The following is a 15,739-nucleotide window of genomic DNA, read 5'->3' on the forward strand; positions in this document are numbered from 1 at the left end:
ATTTCTTATTGGTCTATTAAATGAGAAGTTTGCTTTTTCACAACAAAATAATTTTTTTTATTGTTAATTCCATGTTATAGAAGGGTCCAGACACTTTTTTTTGCGATTTCACTTGTTTTTGAAAAAAGTACACCAAGAAGCGATTCACTTCCTCGTCGCAGTATGGGGGCTCTGAAAAAACACAAACAAAGGCTCCAAAAACATTACGAACTTTAACTGCAACATTATATTCCGTTTTGTTGCGACTCGAGCGATATCTCTCCTTCCATTCCAGCAGGAGGCTACACGGAGAATGGATCAGCTGGGTAGGGGAACGCATGGAATATAACGTTGCAGAAATGCTGCGGAAATGTTTTGCTACCCTTCCCCAGATCTGTGCCTTAACACAATCCTGTCTCGGAGCTCTACGGACAATTTCTTCAACCTCATGGCTTGGTTTTTGCTCTGACATGCACTGTCAACTGTGGGACCTTATATAGACAGGTGTGTGCTTTTCCAAATCATGTCCAATCAATTGAATTTACCACATGTGGTCTCCAAGTTGTAGAAACATCTCAAGGATGCTCAATGGAAACAGGATGCACCTGAGCTCAATGTCGAGTTTCATAGCAAAGGGGCTTACTACTTATGTAAATAAGCTATTTCTGAACCTGTTTTCTCTTTGTCATTATGGGTTATTGTGTGTAGATTGCTGAGGAATTGGTTTTATTTTATCCATTTTAGAATAAGGCTGTAACGTAACAAAATGGGGAAAAAGTCAAAGGGTCTGAATACTTTCCGAAAGCACTGTAACTCTCCCCCTCAATCAATCGTCTATTTTTCTTTGATTTTGTACCAACAATAAACCTCCCTCTATGTCCCCGACAAAAAATGAACAAGTGTCAGGGCCACACTGTTGAGCTGATAGGAGTCATCTCCATCCCTTGCCTCATTTTCTACCTACTCTTATCCTCTTTCTTAGGGCCATGTCTAGAAATGATTCTAGCTAACCCTAAAATAAAAAAAACTAACCCTTTTCCTAACATTAACCTAATTCTCCTAACCTGCTACGTTAATTCTCCTAACCTGCTGCGTAAGTTCTCCTAAACCAGCTCCGAAAAGTCAATTTTAACAAAAGCTGTATCCCTTCTCGACCAAGCCCTTCCTTAATCCCATCTTCCATGGAACTTGTGCTGGTCACTGAATAACCCAACCCCTGGACTACATGCCAGCCGCTCTTTGCATTTACTTCAGCCATTATTCATGTTGAACATCACGTTTTGTCGTGACTCGTGACACGGGTATCAATAAGCCACAACCATAATTCACACACTCATTCTGGTCTTCAGTGTTTTCACTCCCCGGTTCCCTTGGTGCATGGAGAACATGCAGTGATCTGTCCTGTCGCCTACGGATACAACCTCTTAGCTCCTCCACCACATCCCTTCAGCCATAGCATGGCATATTTATGCATTTTGCCATAATCCAAACATACCGTCTGCATACCACAGCATATGAGTAGCTGGAGGGGGGTGATTTTAACTGAATCTCTCATTATTCATTTATACCCAGTAACACCGATTCAGCCAGAGTGTGTGTATGTTAAGTGTGTGCGGTTGCAGGGTGGGCTGCCTGTGCTTCCCAGCCTGCATTAGAAGGACTAACGATGTTGCATTATTCAGGACGGTTTGAATAATTCATAGTGAGAAGTGTATAGCCAGAGAGGATGCTGGTCAGGACTCTGGCTGGCAGTGTGAGATCTGACCTCACTATTTGATTTTTTATTTATTTATTATTTAATTATTTATTAAACTAGGCAAGTCAGTTAAAAACAAATTCTTATTTACAATGACGGTCTACCCCGGTCAAACCTGGACGACGCTGGGCCAATTGTGTGCCGCCCTATGGGACTCCCATCATGGCCAGATGTGATGCAGCCTGGATTCCAACCAGGTACTGCAGTGACCACTGCGCTACCCAGGAGCCCCTGTAATGACGGGCCTGAAGCGCTCTCTCTCTCACACACGCACACAGGTGGAAAAAGTACCCAGTTGTCATACTTAAGTAAAAGTAAAGATACCTTCATAGAAAATGACTGAAGTAAAAGTGAAAATCACCCAGTAAAATACTACTTGAGTAAAAGTCTAAAATAATTTGTTTTTAAATATACTTAAGTATCAAAAGTTAAAGTAAAAATATAAATAGTTTCAAATTCCTTATATTAAGCAATCCAAACGGCACCATTTTCTTGTTTTTTAAATTTACGTTTAGCCAGGGGCACACTCCAACACTCAGACATAATTTACAAATTAAGCATGTGTGTTTTGTGAGTCCGCCAGCTCAGAGGCAGTAGGGGTGACCAGGTATGTTCTCTTGATAAGTGTGTGAATTGGACCATTTTCCTGTCCTGCTAAGAATTTAAAATGTAACCAGTACTTTTGGGTGTCAGGGAAAATGTAAAAACTCCATTATTTTCTTTAGGAATGTAGTTAAGTAAAAGTTGTCAAAAATATAAATAGTAAAGTACAGATACCCCAAAAAACGACTTAGTAGTACTTTTAAAGTATTTTTACTGAAGTATTTTACAACACTGCACGTACACACCAGTGGAGGATGGTGGGGGGAGTTATAGGAGGACTGGCTCATTGTAATGGCTTGAATGGAAGCAATGGAACGGAGTCAAGCGTGGTTTCTATATGTTTGATACCGTTTCATTAATTCCATTCCAGCCATTGAAATGAGTCCGTCCTCTTATAGCTCCTCCCACCAGCCTCCACTGGTACACACACATACACACACCCAAAACCTTTAGGTTACATTACATTTATTCATACAGTATCACATAGTTATACAATCAAGTATTTATGGAATCAAGACAACACAACCTGGTCTCATAAGAAGCTTTACATTTACAATCCTCCGCCATAAAGAAGCTTGAGCTTTTATTTAGAAAATGTAAAAAGTAATTCTATGATGTACTGGTGTTGCAGTTTATTTCACAATCTAATTAAGTATTTACCTGCTATGGTCTGAGAAATTGCATGGTAACAATTGGTTATTTTAGTGCTTCTAGTACAAAGAACTGAACACTGCAGATAACTACATGGTATCAAGTAGTAAAGCTATACATGTACATATTTAAATAAATCCCAAAGAAACCAAGCGTTTACTATTCGATAATTCTCTATAACTACCATTTTACCCTACAATTTCCATGAAAATACAAGATAAAATACCAGACTGTTCAATAAAACATAACCCATGCAATCTCTGCTGGACTGCAGGTTAGTCACTGTCATCATGGTCATCATAGTCATCACCATGATCATCGTGATCGTCACTCTGGTGCCTATCCTCCCTGTCAACCCCGTCATAATCGTCCTTCACATCATCGTCATCCTCAGTGTTGACCTTCCCAGACAGCACGTCTTCGATCCAGTCCTCCAGTTCCTCAGCTGTGGGCAGGTCTTCATCGTTGGACATGTCCAGCCAGACACTGTCCGCCTGTCACAGCGGGGGTCAAAGTTCAACCACTGGCCACCTCATCCAATTCAATTTTGTCTTCAGCTCAAGAGGTAATACAGATTCTATTGTAACGAGATGTCCAGAGGTGTTATCTTACCATTACGTTGAACCAACAGGTGGAACACAACTTAAGTTAAAGGAGAGCTCAACTTACGTCTGTCACGTTCACAACTCCAATCTGAGGCTTAAACAGGTTCACCTTGAAGGTCTTCTCCCAGTATGTGGTCAGCTGGATCGGGGAGACAGACACAAAGCATTGGTGCAGTTTATAAAGCTGACCAAGCACACCAGATGAAATAGGTCATCATATACAGTATGATGGTGTGTGTGGGGTCAGAGGTCATACCAGTGGGAAGTCATCAGGGTCTATCCACACTATACTGAGCTCAGGGTTGTTGGTGTTGTCTCTGGCCACGTCTTTCAGGATCTCCAGGAACTCATAACCATCTGGAGAAATCACAGATGGACAGCTTAGAGATATTTGTACGCACCCATTTGTGTCCCTACCCATGTACTGTATTAAATATGGAATCTGCATTAGGGGAAACAGCGCCACTGTCCGCCCCAGCACCTTTGTTATTGTTTTTATTTTGTGGCCAAATGGAGGAGAGGAAATTGCAGTACCTGTTCTGCTGTTCTATCTGTTGTTTTCAGTAACATCTTTGTTGTTGTAACATCCCAAACGGACGTTGCAGTTTCACCATTAAGGATCCCAGCTTTACAAATGAGAAAATAAAGATCAACAAACCGGGGTCTTCCTCCTCAGCAAAGGCTACAATGTGGATCCCATCCAGGTTATCCTCCTGGGAAAGGGACATTGAATTTGTAAAGGGTACACATATAATACCACCAGTATAATTCCCCTTTCTCAGGGAGAGGTACAGTAATACTGTAGGTAACTCACCCATGTCTCAAACATGTCCTCTGCACGCAACTTTCTCAGAGTCGCCCTGCGGAAGACAGACCGCAGCCACACAACATTTCAAGAATATCCAACAGTATACTGGGTCATCCATATGAGATCAGGAAGAATAACAGTGATGTTGTGAAAAATGACTGGATTCTAATGATCCATCTGCACCAACGGGAGAAGTTAGAACCACTGAACTAAAGGGTCGCACACATCGCATTGAATGTGGATCTCCTGTTCATCTACCGATCGTTCAGTGAAGTCTGACTGACAACATTTTCACGCAATTCTACATGTAAAATCGGTTTGCACACCGTTCACTCTCGGCAGGCAAACGCTATTGGTGTGTTCGAGCCCTGAAATTCTATATTTTTTGGGGTTACCTTTTGTGTTGGTGGACAAACTCCACTATCTCCATCTCTGAGAGTTGCCTGCCAGGGAGGATGGCTGGTTCCTCCATGAAGGGCTCATAGAAGTTCACCTCGTTCATCTTCAGAGAAAGGTGCTTCGCCGTCTGCATCACAACACACATACTTATCCATCACTGATGTTGTGTAGAAACTGATCTAGATACTGTCTACACACACACAGGTTTGACTTGATTCAGGTTTGTGGAGTGTACTGTACTTACAGCTTTGTCGAACGTGGCGAAGAACTTGATATAGGGCTGAAACCGCTCGGAGGCCTCCTGGAACGCCTTGTAGTCTGATAGAATGGAAGAAGAGGAAGAGAGAGAGAAAGAAAGAGATTACAGTTTGGTAGGATTGCATTCAAAACTCATCTTCCTTCAGAAAGCTATGTGATCAGGAAAACAAGGGTTGACATTCAATTTCAATTTCCCAGCGTAATCTCTCTCCCTCCTCCTCCTCCTCCTCAGTAACAGAACCATTTTACATCCAGCTTCTGAGGCGCCAGGCTATCCTCTCAATAAGCCCTAAGGTCACGGCCGTAGCACCTACAATCTTCTCTCCCAAATAGGATTTTTCCTAATAAAAGCTGCATCATGCCTCTGTCAAATATGAGATTTTATCTTCCCTTCTCTCGTGTCTCGGTTTCTTCTTTGGAGCAGCACTGTCTATAATTGCTCTCGACCTATTAGACAGAGAACTAGAAACTATTAAAAGCCTCTCAGGAGGCAAGAAGGAGTGTAGATCAGCCTAGAACAAAGTGTCTTTTTAGCAGCTGGCTTAATGGCTATTTGCCTCTATTAGGTCCTATGTGGAGTAGTGAGCTTCTGGGGAGTATTGGGCAGGAACAGCAGGGAGATTTTAAGGGGGCTGATTTGGACAGCTGAAGTATGAAACCACACTGAGACGAGTGCACCTTTAAGCAAGGGACAATTTCTCACTCCCAACAGTTCTTCACACAATTTACTTGTTTGACTCTTGACTTTGGCCATCTCATAATGCATGCTTTGGCATACACAGACTCACATGAGTCCTCTCCCTTGAAGTAACCAATGAGGCGTATGTCTTCCTCCATCCTCTCAAAGGCCCTCAGTTCCGTAGGGTTACTGATGAGCTCCACTGGGTCCTCCAACACCTAGGGTGCAGAGCAGCACAACAGCATGGCCATTCATTAACACAGTGGGAGAGAGTGGGCTGTGATGAGTGAGTTGCCTTTAATAACAGAAAAGTTGCCACTTGTACCAGGCAAAAAGCATTGCTTGTACTGTACATGCAACAGAAGTTTACTCCTTGCGTTTATCTTTTATTAATTCATCATGTTTGCTCTCTACTCCCTTCAAACCATCAGCTGTATTTACCAGTTACAACATCCCTTCAAACACTAACTCTGCTTATTTTCCCAGGAAAGACAAGGGGGAGAGGACTTACAGTGTTCTCCCGCTGAGCCTTGCATTACATTGCAGCATTTACATATCATCTAACGAGGCAGAGGCTGTTCATTTTTTATAACATGATGAGCTAGGAAGTCTTCTCCCCTTGTGGTTCTATCCCTCTTACACTGGAGGAAGAGACACCTCCCTCTTCCCTCTCTCTCCCATGTCCCACCTCCCTCTTCCCTCTCTCTCCTACCTCCCTCTTCCCTCTCTCTCCCATGTCCCACCTCCCTCTTCCCTCTCTCTCCTACCTCCCTCTTCCCTCTCTCTCCCATGTCCCACCTCCCTCTTCCCTCTCTCTCCTACCTCCCTCTTCCCTCTCTCTCCCATGTCCCACCTCCCTCTTCCCTCTCTCTCCTACCTCCCTCTTCCCTCTCTCTCCCATGTCCCACCTCCCTCTTCCCTCTCTCTCCCATGTCCCACCTCCCTCTTCCCTCTCTCTCCCACCTCCCTCTCTCTCCCACCTCCCTCTTTCCTATCTCTTCCACCTCCCTCTTCCCTCTCTCGCCCAAGTCCTACCTCCCTCTTCCCTCTCTCTCCTACCTCCCTCTTCCCTCTCTCTCCTACCTCCCTCTTCCCTCTCTCTCCTATCTCCCTCTTCCCTCTCTCTCCCACCTCCCTCTTCCCTCTCTCTCCCACCTCCCTCTTCCCTCTCTCTCCTACCTCCCTCTTCCCTCTCTCTCCTACCTCCCTCTTATCTCCCTCTTCCCTCTCTCTCCCACCTCCCTCTTCCCTCTCTCTTCCACCTCCCTCTTACCTCTCTCTCCCATGTCCCACCTCCCTCTTCCCTCTCTCTCCTACCTCCCTCTTCCCTCTCTCTCCTACCTCCCTCTTCCCTCTCTCTCCTACCTCCCCCTTCCCTCTCTCTCCCACCTCCCTCTTCCCTCTCTTTCCTACCTCCCTCTCTCTCCTACCTCCCTCTTCCCACGCTCTCCTACCTCCCTCTTCCCTCTCACCTCCCTCTTCCCTCTCTCTCCTACCTCCCTCTTCCCTCACCTCCCTCTTCCCTCTCTCTCCTACCTCCCTCTTCCCTCACCTCCCTCTTCCCTCTCTCTCCTACCTCCCTCTTCCCTCTCTCTCCTACCTCCCTCTTCCATCTCTTTCCTACCTCCCTCTTCCCTCTCTCTCCTACCTCCCTCTTCCCAATCTCCCCCACCTCCCTCTCTCTCCTACCTCCCTCTTCCATCTCTTTCCTACCTCCCTCTTCCCACTCTCTCCCACCTCCCTCTCTCTCCTACCTCCCTCTTCCATCTCTTTCCTACCTCCCTCTTCCCACTCTCTCCCACCTCCCTCTTCCCCCTCACCTCCCTATTCCCTCTCTCTCCCACCTCCCTCTTCCATCTCTTTCCTACCTCCCTCTTCCCTCTCTCTCCTACCTCCCTCTTCCCTCTCTCTCCTACCTCCCTCTTCCATCTCTTTCCTACCTCCCTCTTCCCTCTCTCTCCTACCTCCCTCTTCCCAATCTCCCCCACCTCCCTCTCTCTCCTACCTCCCTCTTCCATCTCTTTCCTACCTCCCTCTTCCCACTCTCTCCCACCTCCCTCTCTCTCCTACCTCCCTATTCCCCCTCACCTCCCTCTTCCCTCTCTCTCCCACCTCCCTCTTCCCTCTCACCTCCCTCCACTTTGATCCTACTCACATCCAGCAGGAATTCCACTAGGGTGTCTGCTGAGAGTTCCCCGTCAAACTCGATCACACGGTCGTCCTTGAAGATGTACAGACTGCCCTCCTCCTCCAAACCTGAGGGCCCGGAGGAAAGGAGGATTCAGGAAGCATTGGTGACTGAGTGCCAACTGGAAAACAAGCCTTGACAAATACCTATTTTGTAGAGGTTATGGTATTTTGATATTTTTGATGTAAAGGATTAGTTCAGAAGCCTTGTTTCCATATTCATGTTTTGTGACCAGGGATTTGCCTGACCATATGACCTGACCAGGAATATAAAGTAAGCAAACAAGAAACGTCCTCTCACTGTCAACTGCGTTATTTTCAGCAAACATAACATGTGTAAATATTTGTATGAACATAAGATTCAACAACTGAGACATAAACTGAACAAGTTCCACAGACGTGTGACTAACATAAATGGAATAATGTGTCCCTGAACAAAGGGGGGGTCAAAATCAAAAGTAACAATCAGTATCTGGTGTGGCCACCAGCTGCATTAAGTACTGCAGTGCATCTCCTCCTCATGGACTGCACCAGATTTGCCAGTTTTTGCTGCGAGATGTTACCCCACTCTTCCACCAAGGCACCTGCAAGTTCCCAGACATTTCTGGGGGGAATGGCCTTAGCCCTCACCCTCCGATCCAACAGGTCCCAGGCGTGCTTAATGGGATTGAGATCCGGGCTCTCCGCTGGCCATGGCAGAACACTGACATTCCTATCTTGCAGGAAATCACGCACAGAACGAGCAGTATGGCTGGTGGCATTGTCATGCTGGAGGGTCATGTCAGGATGAGCCTGCAGGAAGGGTACCACATGAGGGAGGAGGATGTCTTCCCTGTAACACACAGCGCTGAGATTGCCTGCAATGCCAACAAGCTCAGTCCGATGATGCTGTGACACACCGCCCCAGACCATGACGGACCCTCCACCACCAAATCGATCCCGTGCCAGAGTACAGGCCTCGGTTTAACGCTCATTCCTTCGACAATAAACGCAAATCCGACCATCACCCCTGGTGAGACAAAACCGCGACTTGTCAGTGAAGATCCCCTTTGCCAGTCCTGTCTGGTCCAGCGATGGTGGGTTTGTGCCCATAGGTGACGTTGTTGCCGGTGATGTCTGGTGAGTACCTGCCTTACAACAGGTCTACAAGCCCTCAGTCCAGCGTCTCTCAGCCTATTGCGGACAGTCTGAGCACTGATGGAGGGATTGTGTGTTCCTGGTGTAACTCGGGCAGTTGTTGTTGCCATCCTGTACCTGTGCCGCAGGTGTGATGTTCGGATGTACCGATCCTGTGCAGGTGTTGTTACACGGTCTGCCACTGTGAGGACGATCAGCTGTCCGATCAGCTGTCTTAGGCGTCTCACAGTACGGACATTGTAATTTATTTCCCTGGCCACATCTGCAGTCCTCATGCCTCCTTGCAGCATGCCTAAGGTACATTCACGCAGATGAGCAGGGACCCTGGGCATCTTTCTTTTGGCGTTTTTCCGAGTCAGTAGAAAGGCCTCTTTAGTGTCCTAAGTTTTCATAACTGTGACCTTAGGGGCGGCAGCGTAGCCTAGTGGTTAGAGCGTTTGACTAGTAACCGAAAGGTTGCAAGATCGAATCCCCGAGCTGACAAGGTACAAAATCTGTCGTTCTGCCCCATAACAAGGCAGTTAACTCACTGTTCCGAGGCCGTCATTGAAAATAAGAATTTGCTCTTAACTGACTTGCCTAGTTAAATAAAGGTAATAAAATAAAAAATTGCCTACCGTCTGTAAGCTGTTAGTGTCTTAACGACCGTTCCACAGGTGCATTATGGTTCATTGAACAAGCATGGGAAAGTGTTTAAACCCTTTACAGATCTGTGAAGTTATTTGGCTGTTTACGAATTATCTTTGAAAGACAGGGTCCTGAAAAAGGGACGTTCGTTTTTTTTGCTGAGTTTATGACAAATTATGACGTACCCAGTTTCTTGGCAACTTTGGCATCCTTCTGAGAGTCAACCATCCCAAAGCCAATGTCCTTGTCCTCCAGGACCTGTGCAGTCAGCTGAGGATTTAACAAGACACAACATTTGTCATCAGCCAACTTGGTATTTCAACAACGTAGCAACAATGTGTTGTTTGGGGTGTCGTGGGCACTTATTTCCTTATCATTAGATTAGATTACCTCATTCATTAGACAAATTCAGCATTGCATTAGTCCACTGTGGGAAATAGAAATATATAACCTGCTTTCAAACTCAACTTCCTCTCTCCCTGATGCTTGGAATTTGGGCTAGCAACTGCAGCCAGTGCTGTCTTTGTCTACACAGCTTTGATCACCAAGGTTCTAGAGGAGAGCACCCTGTGGACTGACTGTGGGAGAAACTCCTTTGTAAGTGTCAGCACTGTTTACTGTTCAGAGAACACTTCCTCAGAGAGGAACAAAGGCCTCCAAACTACCACCGCACTGCAGAGGGCTAAAGTGGAGTTTGACTCAGGTCCTTTTGTTGTGACTGGGGCTGGTATTTCTAACTTTTTGAAAAACAGATGTTTGCAAATAGTTAAGCTACTGTTTAGTATGCATCTATACTGTCACAAGAAGCAATGGGGCCTCTTTCATTAATTAGTTCATGTATTCTGAGCCAAGTAAGTAGTTACAGTGCATTCGGAAAGTATTCAGAACCCTTGTCTTTGTTCACATTTTGTTAGGTTACAGCCTTATTCTATTCTAAATTGATTAAATAGTTATTTTCCCTCATCAATGTACACACAATACCCCATAATGGCAAAGCAAAAACGGGTTTAGACATTTTTGCAAATGTATTAAACAGAAAAAACAGAAATATCACATTTACATAAGTATTCAGACCCTTTACTCAGTACTTTGTTAAAGCACCTTCGGCAGTGATTACAGCCTCGAGTCTTCTTGGGTATGAAGCAACAAGCTTGGCACACCTGTATTTGGGGAATTTCTCACATTACATTATTCTCTGCAGATCCTTTCAAGCTTTATCAGGTTGGATGAGGAGCGTCGCTGCACAGCCATTTTCAGGTCTCTCCAGAGATGTTCAATCGGATTCAAGTCCGGGCTCTGGCTGGGCCACTCAAGGACATTCAGAGACCAAGCCATTCCTGCGTTGTCTTGGCTGTGTGTTTAGGGTCGTTGTCCTGTTGGAAGGTGACCCTTCACCCCAGTCTGAGGTCCTGAGCACTCTGGAGCAGGTTTTCATCAAGGATCTCTGTACTTTGCTCCATTCATTTTCCCCTCGATCCTGACTAGTCTCCCAGGCCCAGCCGCTGAAAAACATTCCCACATCATGATGCTGCCACCACCACGCTTCACCGTAGGGATGGTGCCAGATGTCCTCCAGACGTGACGCTTGGCATTCAAGCCAAAGAGTTCAATCTTGGTTTCATCAGACCAGAGAATCTTGTAGGTCTGAGAGTCATTTAGGTGCCTTTTGGCAAACTCCAAGTGGGCTGTCATATACCTTTTACTGAGGAGTGGCTTCCGTCTGGCCACTCTACCACAAAGGCCTGAATGGTGGGGTGCTGCAGAGATGGTTGTCTTTCTGGAAGGCTATCCCATCTCCACAGAGGAACTCTGTCAGAGTGACCATCGGGTTCTTGGTCAACTCCCTGACCAAGGCCCTTCTCCCACTATTGCTCTTGGTGGTTCTAAACTTCTTCCATTTAAGAATGATGGAGGCCACTGTGTTCTTAGGGACCTTCAATGCTGCAAAAAGTGTTTGGTGCCCTTCCCCAGATCTGTGCCTCAACACAATACTGTCTCAGCACTCTACGGACAATTCCTTCGACCTCATGGCTTGGTTTTTGCTCTGACATGCACTGTCAACTATGGGACCAACTATGAGACCTTGTGTGCCTTTCCAAATCATGTCCAATCAATTGAATTTACCACAGATGGACTCCAATCAAGTTGTAGAAACATCTCAAGGATGATCAATGGAAACAGGATGCACCTGAGCTCAAGTTCGAGTCTCATAGCAAAGGGTCTGAATACTTATGTAAATAAGGTATTTCTCTTTTTTATTTTTAATAAATGAGCAAAAATGTCTAAATCCTGTTTTCGCTTTGTCATTATGGGGTGTTGTGTGTTGATTGAACATTTGTAATTGAATCCATTTTAGAATAAGGCTGTAATGTAACGAAAAGTGGAAAAATTCCAGGGGTCTGAATAATTTCAGAATGCACTGTATAAACTATAATTATAAGCTGACCTAGAAACAGTGCTGGGACATTGGGGGAATCAACATGGGAATACACATAATCATCACGTCCTGATGGTATGATATTGCTCTGTTCTACAAGAGAAACGAGGTAATTCTCTCTCTGAAACTACCCATCAACCTTTTTCATTTTTTTTATTTCACCTTTATTTAACCAGGTAGGCCTGTTGACAACAAGCTCTCATTTACAACTGCGACCTGGCCAAGATTAAGTAAAGCAGTGCGACAAAAACAACACAGAGTTACACATGGGATAAACAAATGTACAGTCAATAACACAATAGAAAGTCTATATACAGTGTGTGCAAATGTAGTAAGATTAGGGAGGTAAGGCAATAAATAGGCCATTGTGGTGAAATAATTACAATTTAGCAATTAAACACTGGAGTGATAGATGTGCAGAAGATGAATGTCCAAGTAGAGATACTGGGGTGGAAAGGAGCAAAAAATAAATAACAATATGAGGATGATGTAGTTGGGTGGGCTATTTACAGATGGGCTGTGTACAGGTGAAATGATCAGTAAGCTGCTCTGACAGCTGATGCTTAAAGTTAGGGAGGGAGATATAAGACTCCACCTTTGAGAAATTACAGCAATATAACCCATAGAGTTCACTCTTTAGGTCAGGGGTGTCAAACTCATTCCACGGAGGGCCGAGTGTCTAAGGGTTTTTGTTTTTTCCTTTCAATTAAGACCTAGACAACCAGGTGAGGGGAGTTCCTTACAAATTGGTGACCTTAATTCATCAATCAAGTACAAGGGTGGAGCGAAAACCCGCAGACACTCAGCCCTCCGTGGAATGACTTAGACACGTTTATCAAGTATGGAAAAGGGCAATAAGACATTATTCTAGTTTTAGTCTGTTCTTTGTCATGACATGTTGTAACAGATAAGCTTCAGTGTAAGTGACAGAAAGGTATGTGTGATTGAGGTGCCATTTGGCTTTGAGTAATCTCTGACATCAAATCTTTGTTTTACAAAGGCTTCTAATATGGTCATATAGCAGCTGTCCAGGCACAGAACTTATTTCTCTTGTCCACACAGTGTCCAGAAATCCTCATTTAAAATGTCCTGGTGGCGCATAAAGATGTCAGCTCTATTTATGATGTCACCGGAGTTGAAGTGACAGACGGTTAACTTCAGCGAGGGAAGACATGTAAATCAACCAGCTTGAATGTGATGGAAAGACGATGCTGACCTTGGGAACAAACAGGTGCTTTTACAAAGACGTACCTAAGGAACTAGGATGTGTAACATATCTGCCATGTCAATTATCAAATTAAATGTATAAATTCACTGTGATTACCATTAAGCCTTAAAGCTCTACATGTCCCCATCCTCATCTGTTAAAATGACCTTTTGTCTGTGCTCTACACATTTTGTCTTGGCGTATCTACCCTAAACCTTTACCTTAACCATAATCATAACCCTTACCTAACCCTAATCTTAACCATTTTAAATTTCAACTTCAATGGGGGGTAGGGACATCCCAAGGATTCCGGATAGCACTGACCCTCAGACAAGGAATGTTGGCCCCTGTTGGCTGACCTATAGCATCTGAACATCCCTGCACTACTTTCCACCCTCTCTCTTCTCCACTCTCACCTCATCTCCTCTTCCCCCTCTTACCTCCAGCACAAGCTCAGTCATCTGAAGCTGCTTCTGCCTGCCTTTGTGAGCCGGCTGCGGTTCATGGTAGAGTAGGCATAGCATGTCAAACCTCTTCAGAGCCTTCTTGTAGTTGCGTTCGTTGATGTGCAGAACGCGGTCCTTTCCGTCAAAGCTGGGGAACTCCAGTCCCTGTTCTGCATAGCACAGGGAGGCCAGGTACAGACAGGGCAATAGGGACAGCCAGAGGAGCTGCATGCTTCTTAGAGGGAAATGCCCACTAATGGACAATGAGTAGGAACTGGAAGAAGCAGGGGAAACTATACAGAATTAGAACCCTTGAGCCTTCAATGGGTAGTAGCCAGTACTAGCAATCAATTTGCACCAGTTAAAGAAACAGAAAAAGAAGGTTTTGAAAATAACAAGCAAGAGAAGAATTGTTGTTTGTCCCAAAGTCTCCAGCTCCGGTTGTATTCTTTCTTTCACTCTCTCTATCTCGTTCTCTCTCTTTCCTTCACTCTCTCTCTCTTCCTCACTCTCTCTAGTTCTCTTTCTGCCTCTCTCTCTCTCTCTCTCTCTCTTTCCCTTCCTCGTTCTCTCTCTTTCCTTCACTCTCTCTATCTCTTCCTCACTCTCTCTAGTTCTCTTTCTGCCTCTCTCTCTCTCTTTCCCTTCCTCGTTCTCTCTCTTTCCTTCTCTCTCTCTCTTTCTCTTTCTCGCCTGCCTCACACTGTGGTTGAAAAAATAAGTCCCCAAAAGTGAATCCGGGGAGTTTTGGCAGAGTGGAAAGCTCACAATAAAATAGCAAGTGACCCCCTCTCTATCGCACTTTTGGGGCCTTTTTATGAGGCCAGTTGTTTCTGGGCTTAAAATAACTGTTGGTCTGCAGAAAAGAGGACAGATAGATAGATAGGAGAACCCCAGGGGGTTTCCACTGTCTCTCTATCAGTGCCTGACATGATGAAACATCTCTCTAGCTGTCGGGGGAATAGCCAAGGAGTTGGGATGTGGGGCGGAGGAGAGAAGTGGATCTGGAGTGAAAGGGTTCACCATTCTTTTTGGAATGAGTGTGTTTTCAGTAATGTGAAGTGCTGTTACAGCATGCATGTTATCCTTATACAGTAGAGTGTTTAAAGAATAATAGGTCTAAATCCTGATCTACAACGTGAAGGAAATGTAATCATTGCCCTCACACAAGCCACTGTTTGTGCTAAGGAAGCCACAGTGTGTTTAGCTAACATTCCAATCCTTGTACACTGTGTCATATGCCAAATGGCAAGGAGTGGAATGATATCTTAACAGACTGGTACCCAGACTAACAGTGTGTTACCATGGTGCAGATGAGCGTACTGAATACAGATTTGTTCATTGTGTAATGTAGCTCCAAGGCCGGGTAGAGAGGGCCAAAATACCACTTACAATGCCATTGAAGACATGAGAGAAAAGTTTACAAATGTATTATGTCTGTGTCCTATATTTGTCAGGGGGACTAACAGCATTGAACGAGGGTGTGTACATAACTGTGATTGAATGCGTTTTGTGTTTGATCAAATTCAAATCTAATGAGCAGCAGATTGAGGCCTCTACATTGAAACAAAAAGAAGCAATGTACAGAACCAACCTGGACTCAGAGCTACATGTAACATAGTAAAAGGAAATCTGTCTCCCGCCATGTAGTATGATATGTTACGTTTCCTATGGTTTGTATTGATTTCGTATGATATGTTCCGAATTGCAATTTGTACAATATGTTACGAATCCCAATTTGTAAGCTAGGTGGCTAGGAGTTACGGTTAGGAATTAAGGATAGGGTTAGGAGTTAGGTTAAAGGGTTAAAGTTAGGGTTAGCTAACATGATAAGTAGTTGCAAAGTAGCTAAAATGCTAAAGTTATCTGTTATGAGATTAGGCGAACTATTATAATTTTAGCAACCAGGAAATGGAGGAGCAATTTCTGCATAGTGCTTCTTCAAAGATGCACTATGCAG

At 44.7% G+C, this 15,739-nt stretch overlaps 1 protein-coding gene across 1 annotated transcript; it reads right to left on the minus strand.

The window, feature by feature from the left end:
• Window positions 1-2,532: 2,532 nt before the first annotated feature.
• LOC139566337 (calsequestrin-2-like) lies at window positions 2,533-14,414 on the minus strand. The gene is made up of 11 exons (XM_071387452.1): window positions 13,774-14,414; window positions 9,875-9,959; window positions 7,894-7,994; window positions 5,848-5,956; window positions 5,046-5,119; window positions 4,798-4,928; window positions 4,409-4,454; window positions 4,253-4,307; window positions 3,851-3,951; window positions 3,659-3,733; window positions 2,533-3,483 (listed from the first exon to the last, which is right to left on the minus strand). The coding sequence occupies exons 1-11, from the start codon at window positions 14,008-14,010 to the stop codon at window positions 3,265-3,267; spliced, it is 1,233 nt and encodes a 410-aa protein (XP_071243553.1). The 5' UTR covers window positions 14,011-14,414; the 3' UTR covers window positions 2,533-3,264.
• Window positions 14,415-15,739: the final 1,325 nt, after the last annotated feature.

Source organism: Salvelinus alpinus, chromosome 38 (genome assembly GCF_045679555.1).
Source record: "Salvelinus alpinus chromosome 38, SLU_Salpinus.1, whole genome shotgun sequence".
In the NCBI taxonomy this organism is placed as follows: domain Eukaryota; kingdom Metazoa; phylum Chordata; class Actinopteri; order Salmoniformes; family Salmonidae; genus Salvelinus; species Salvelinus alpinus.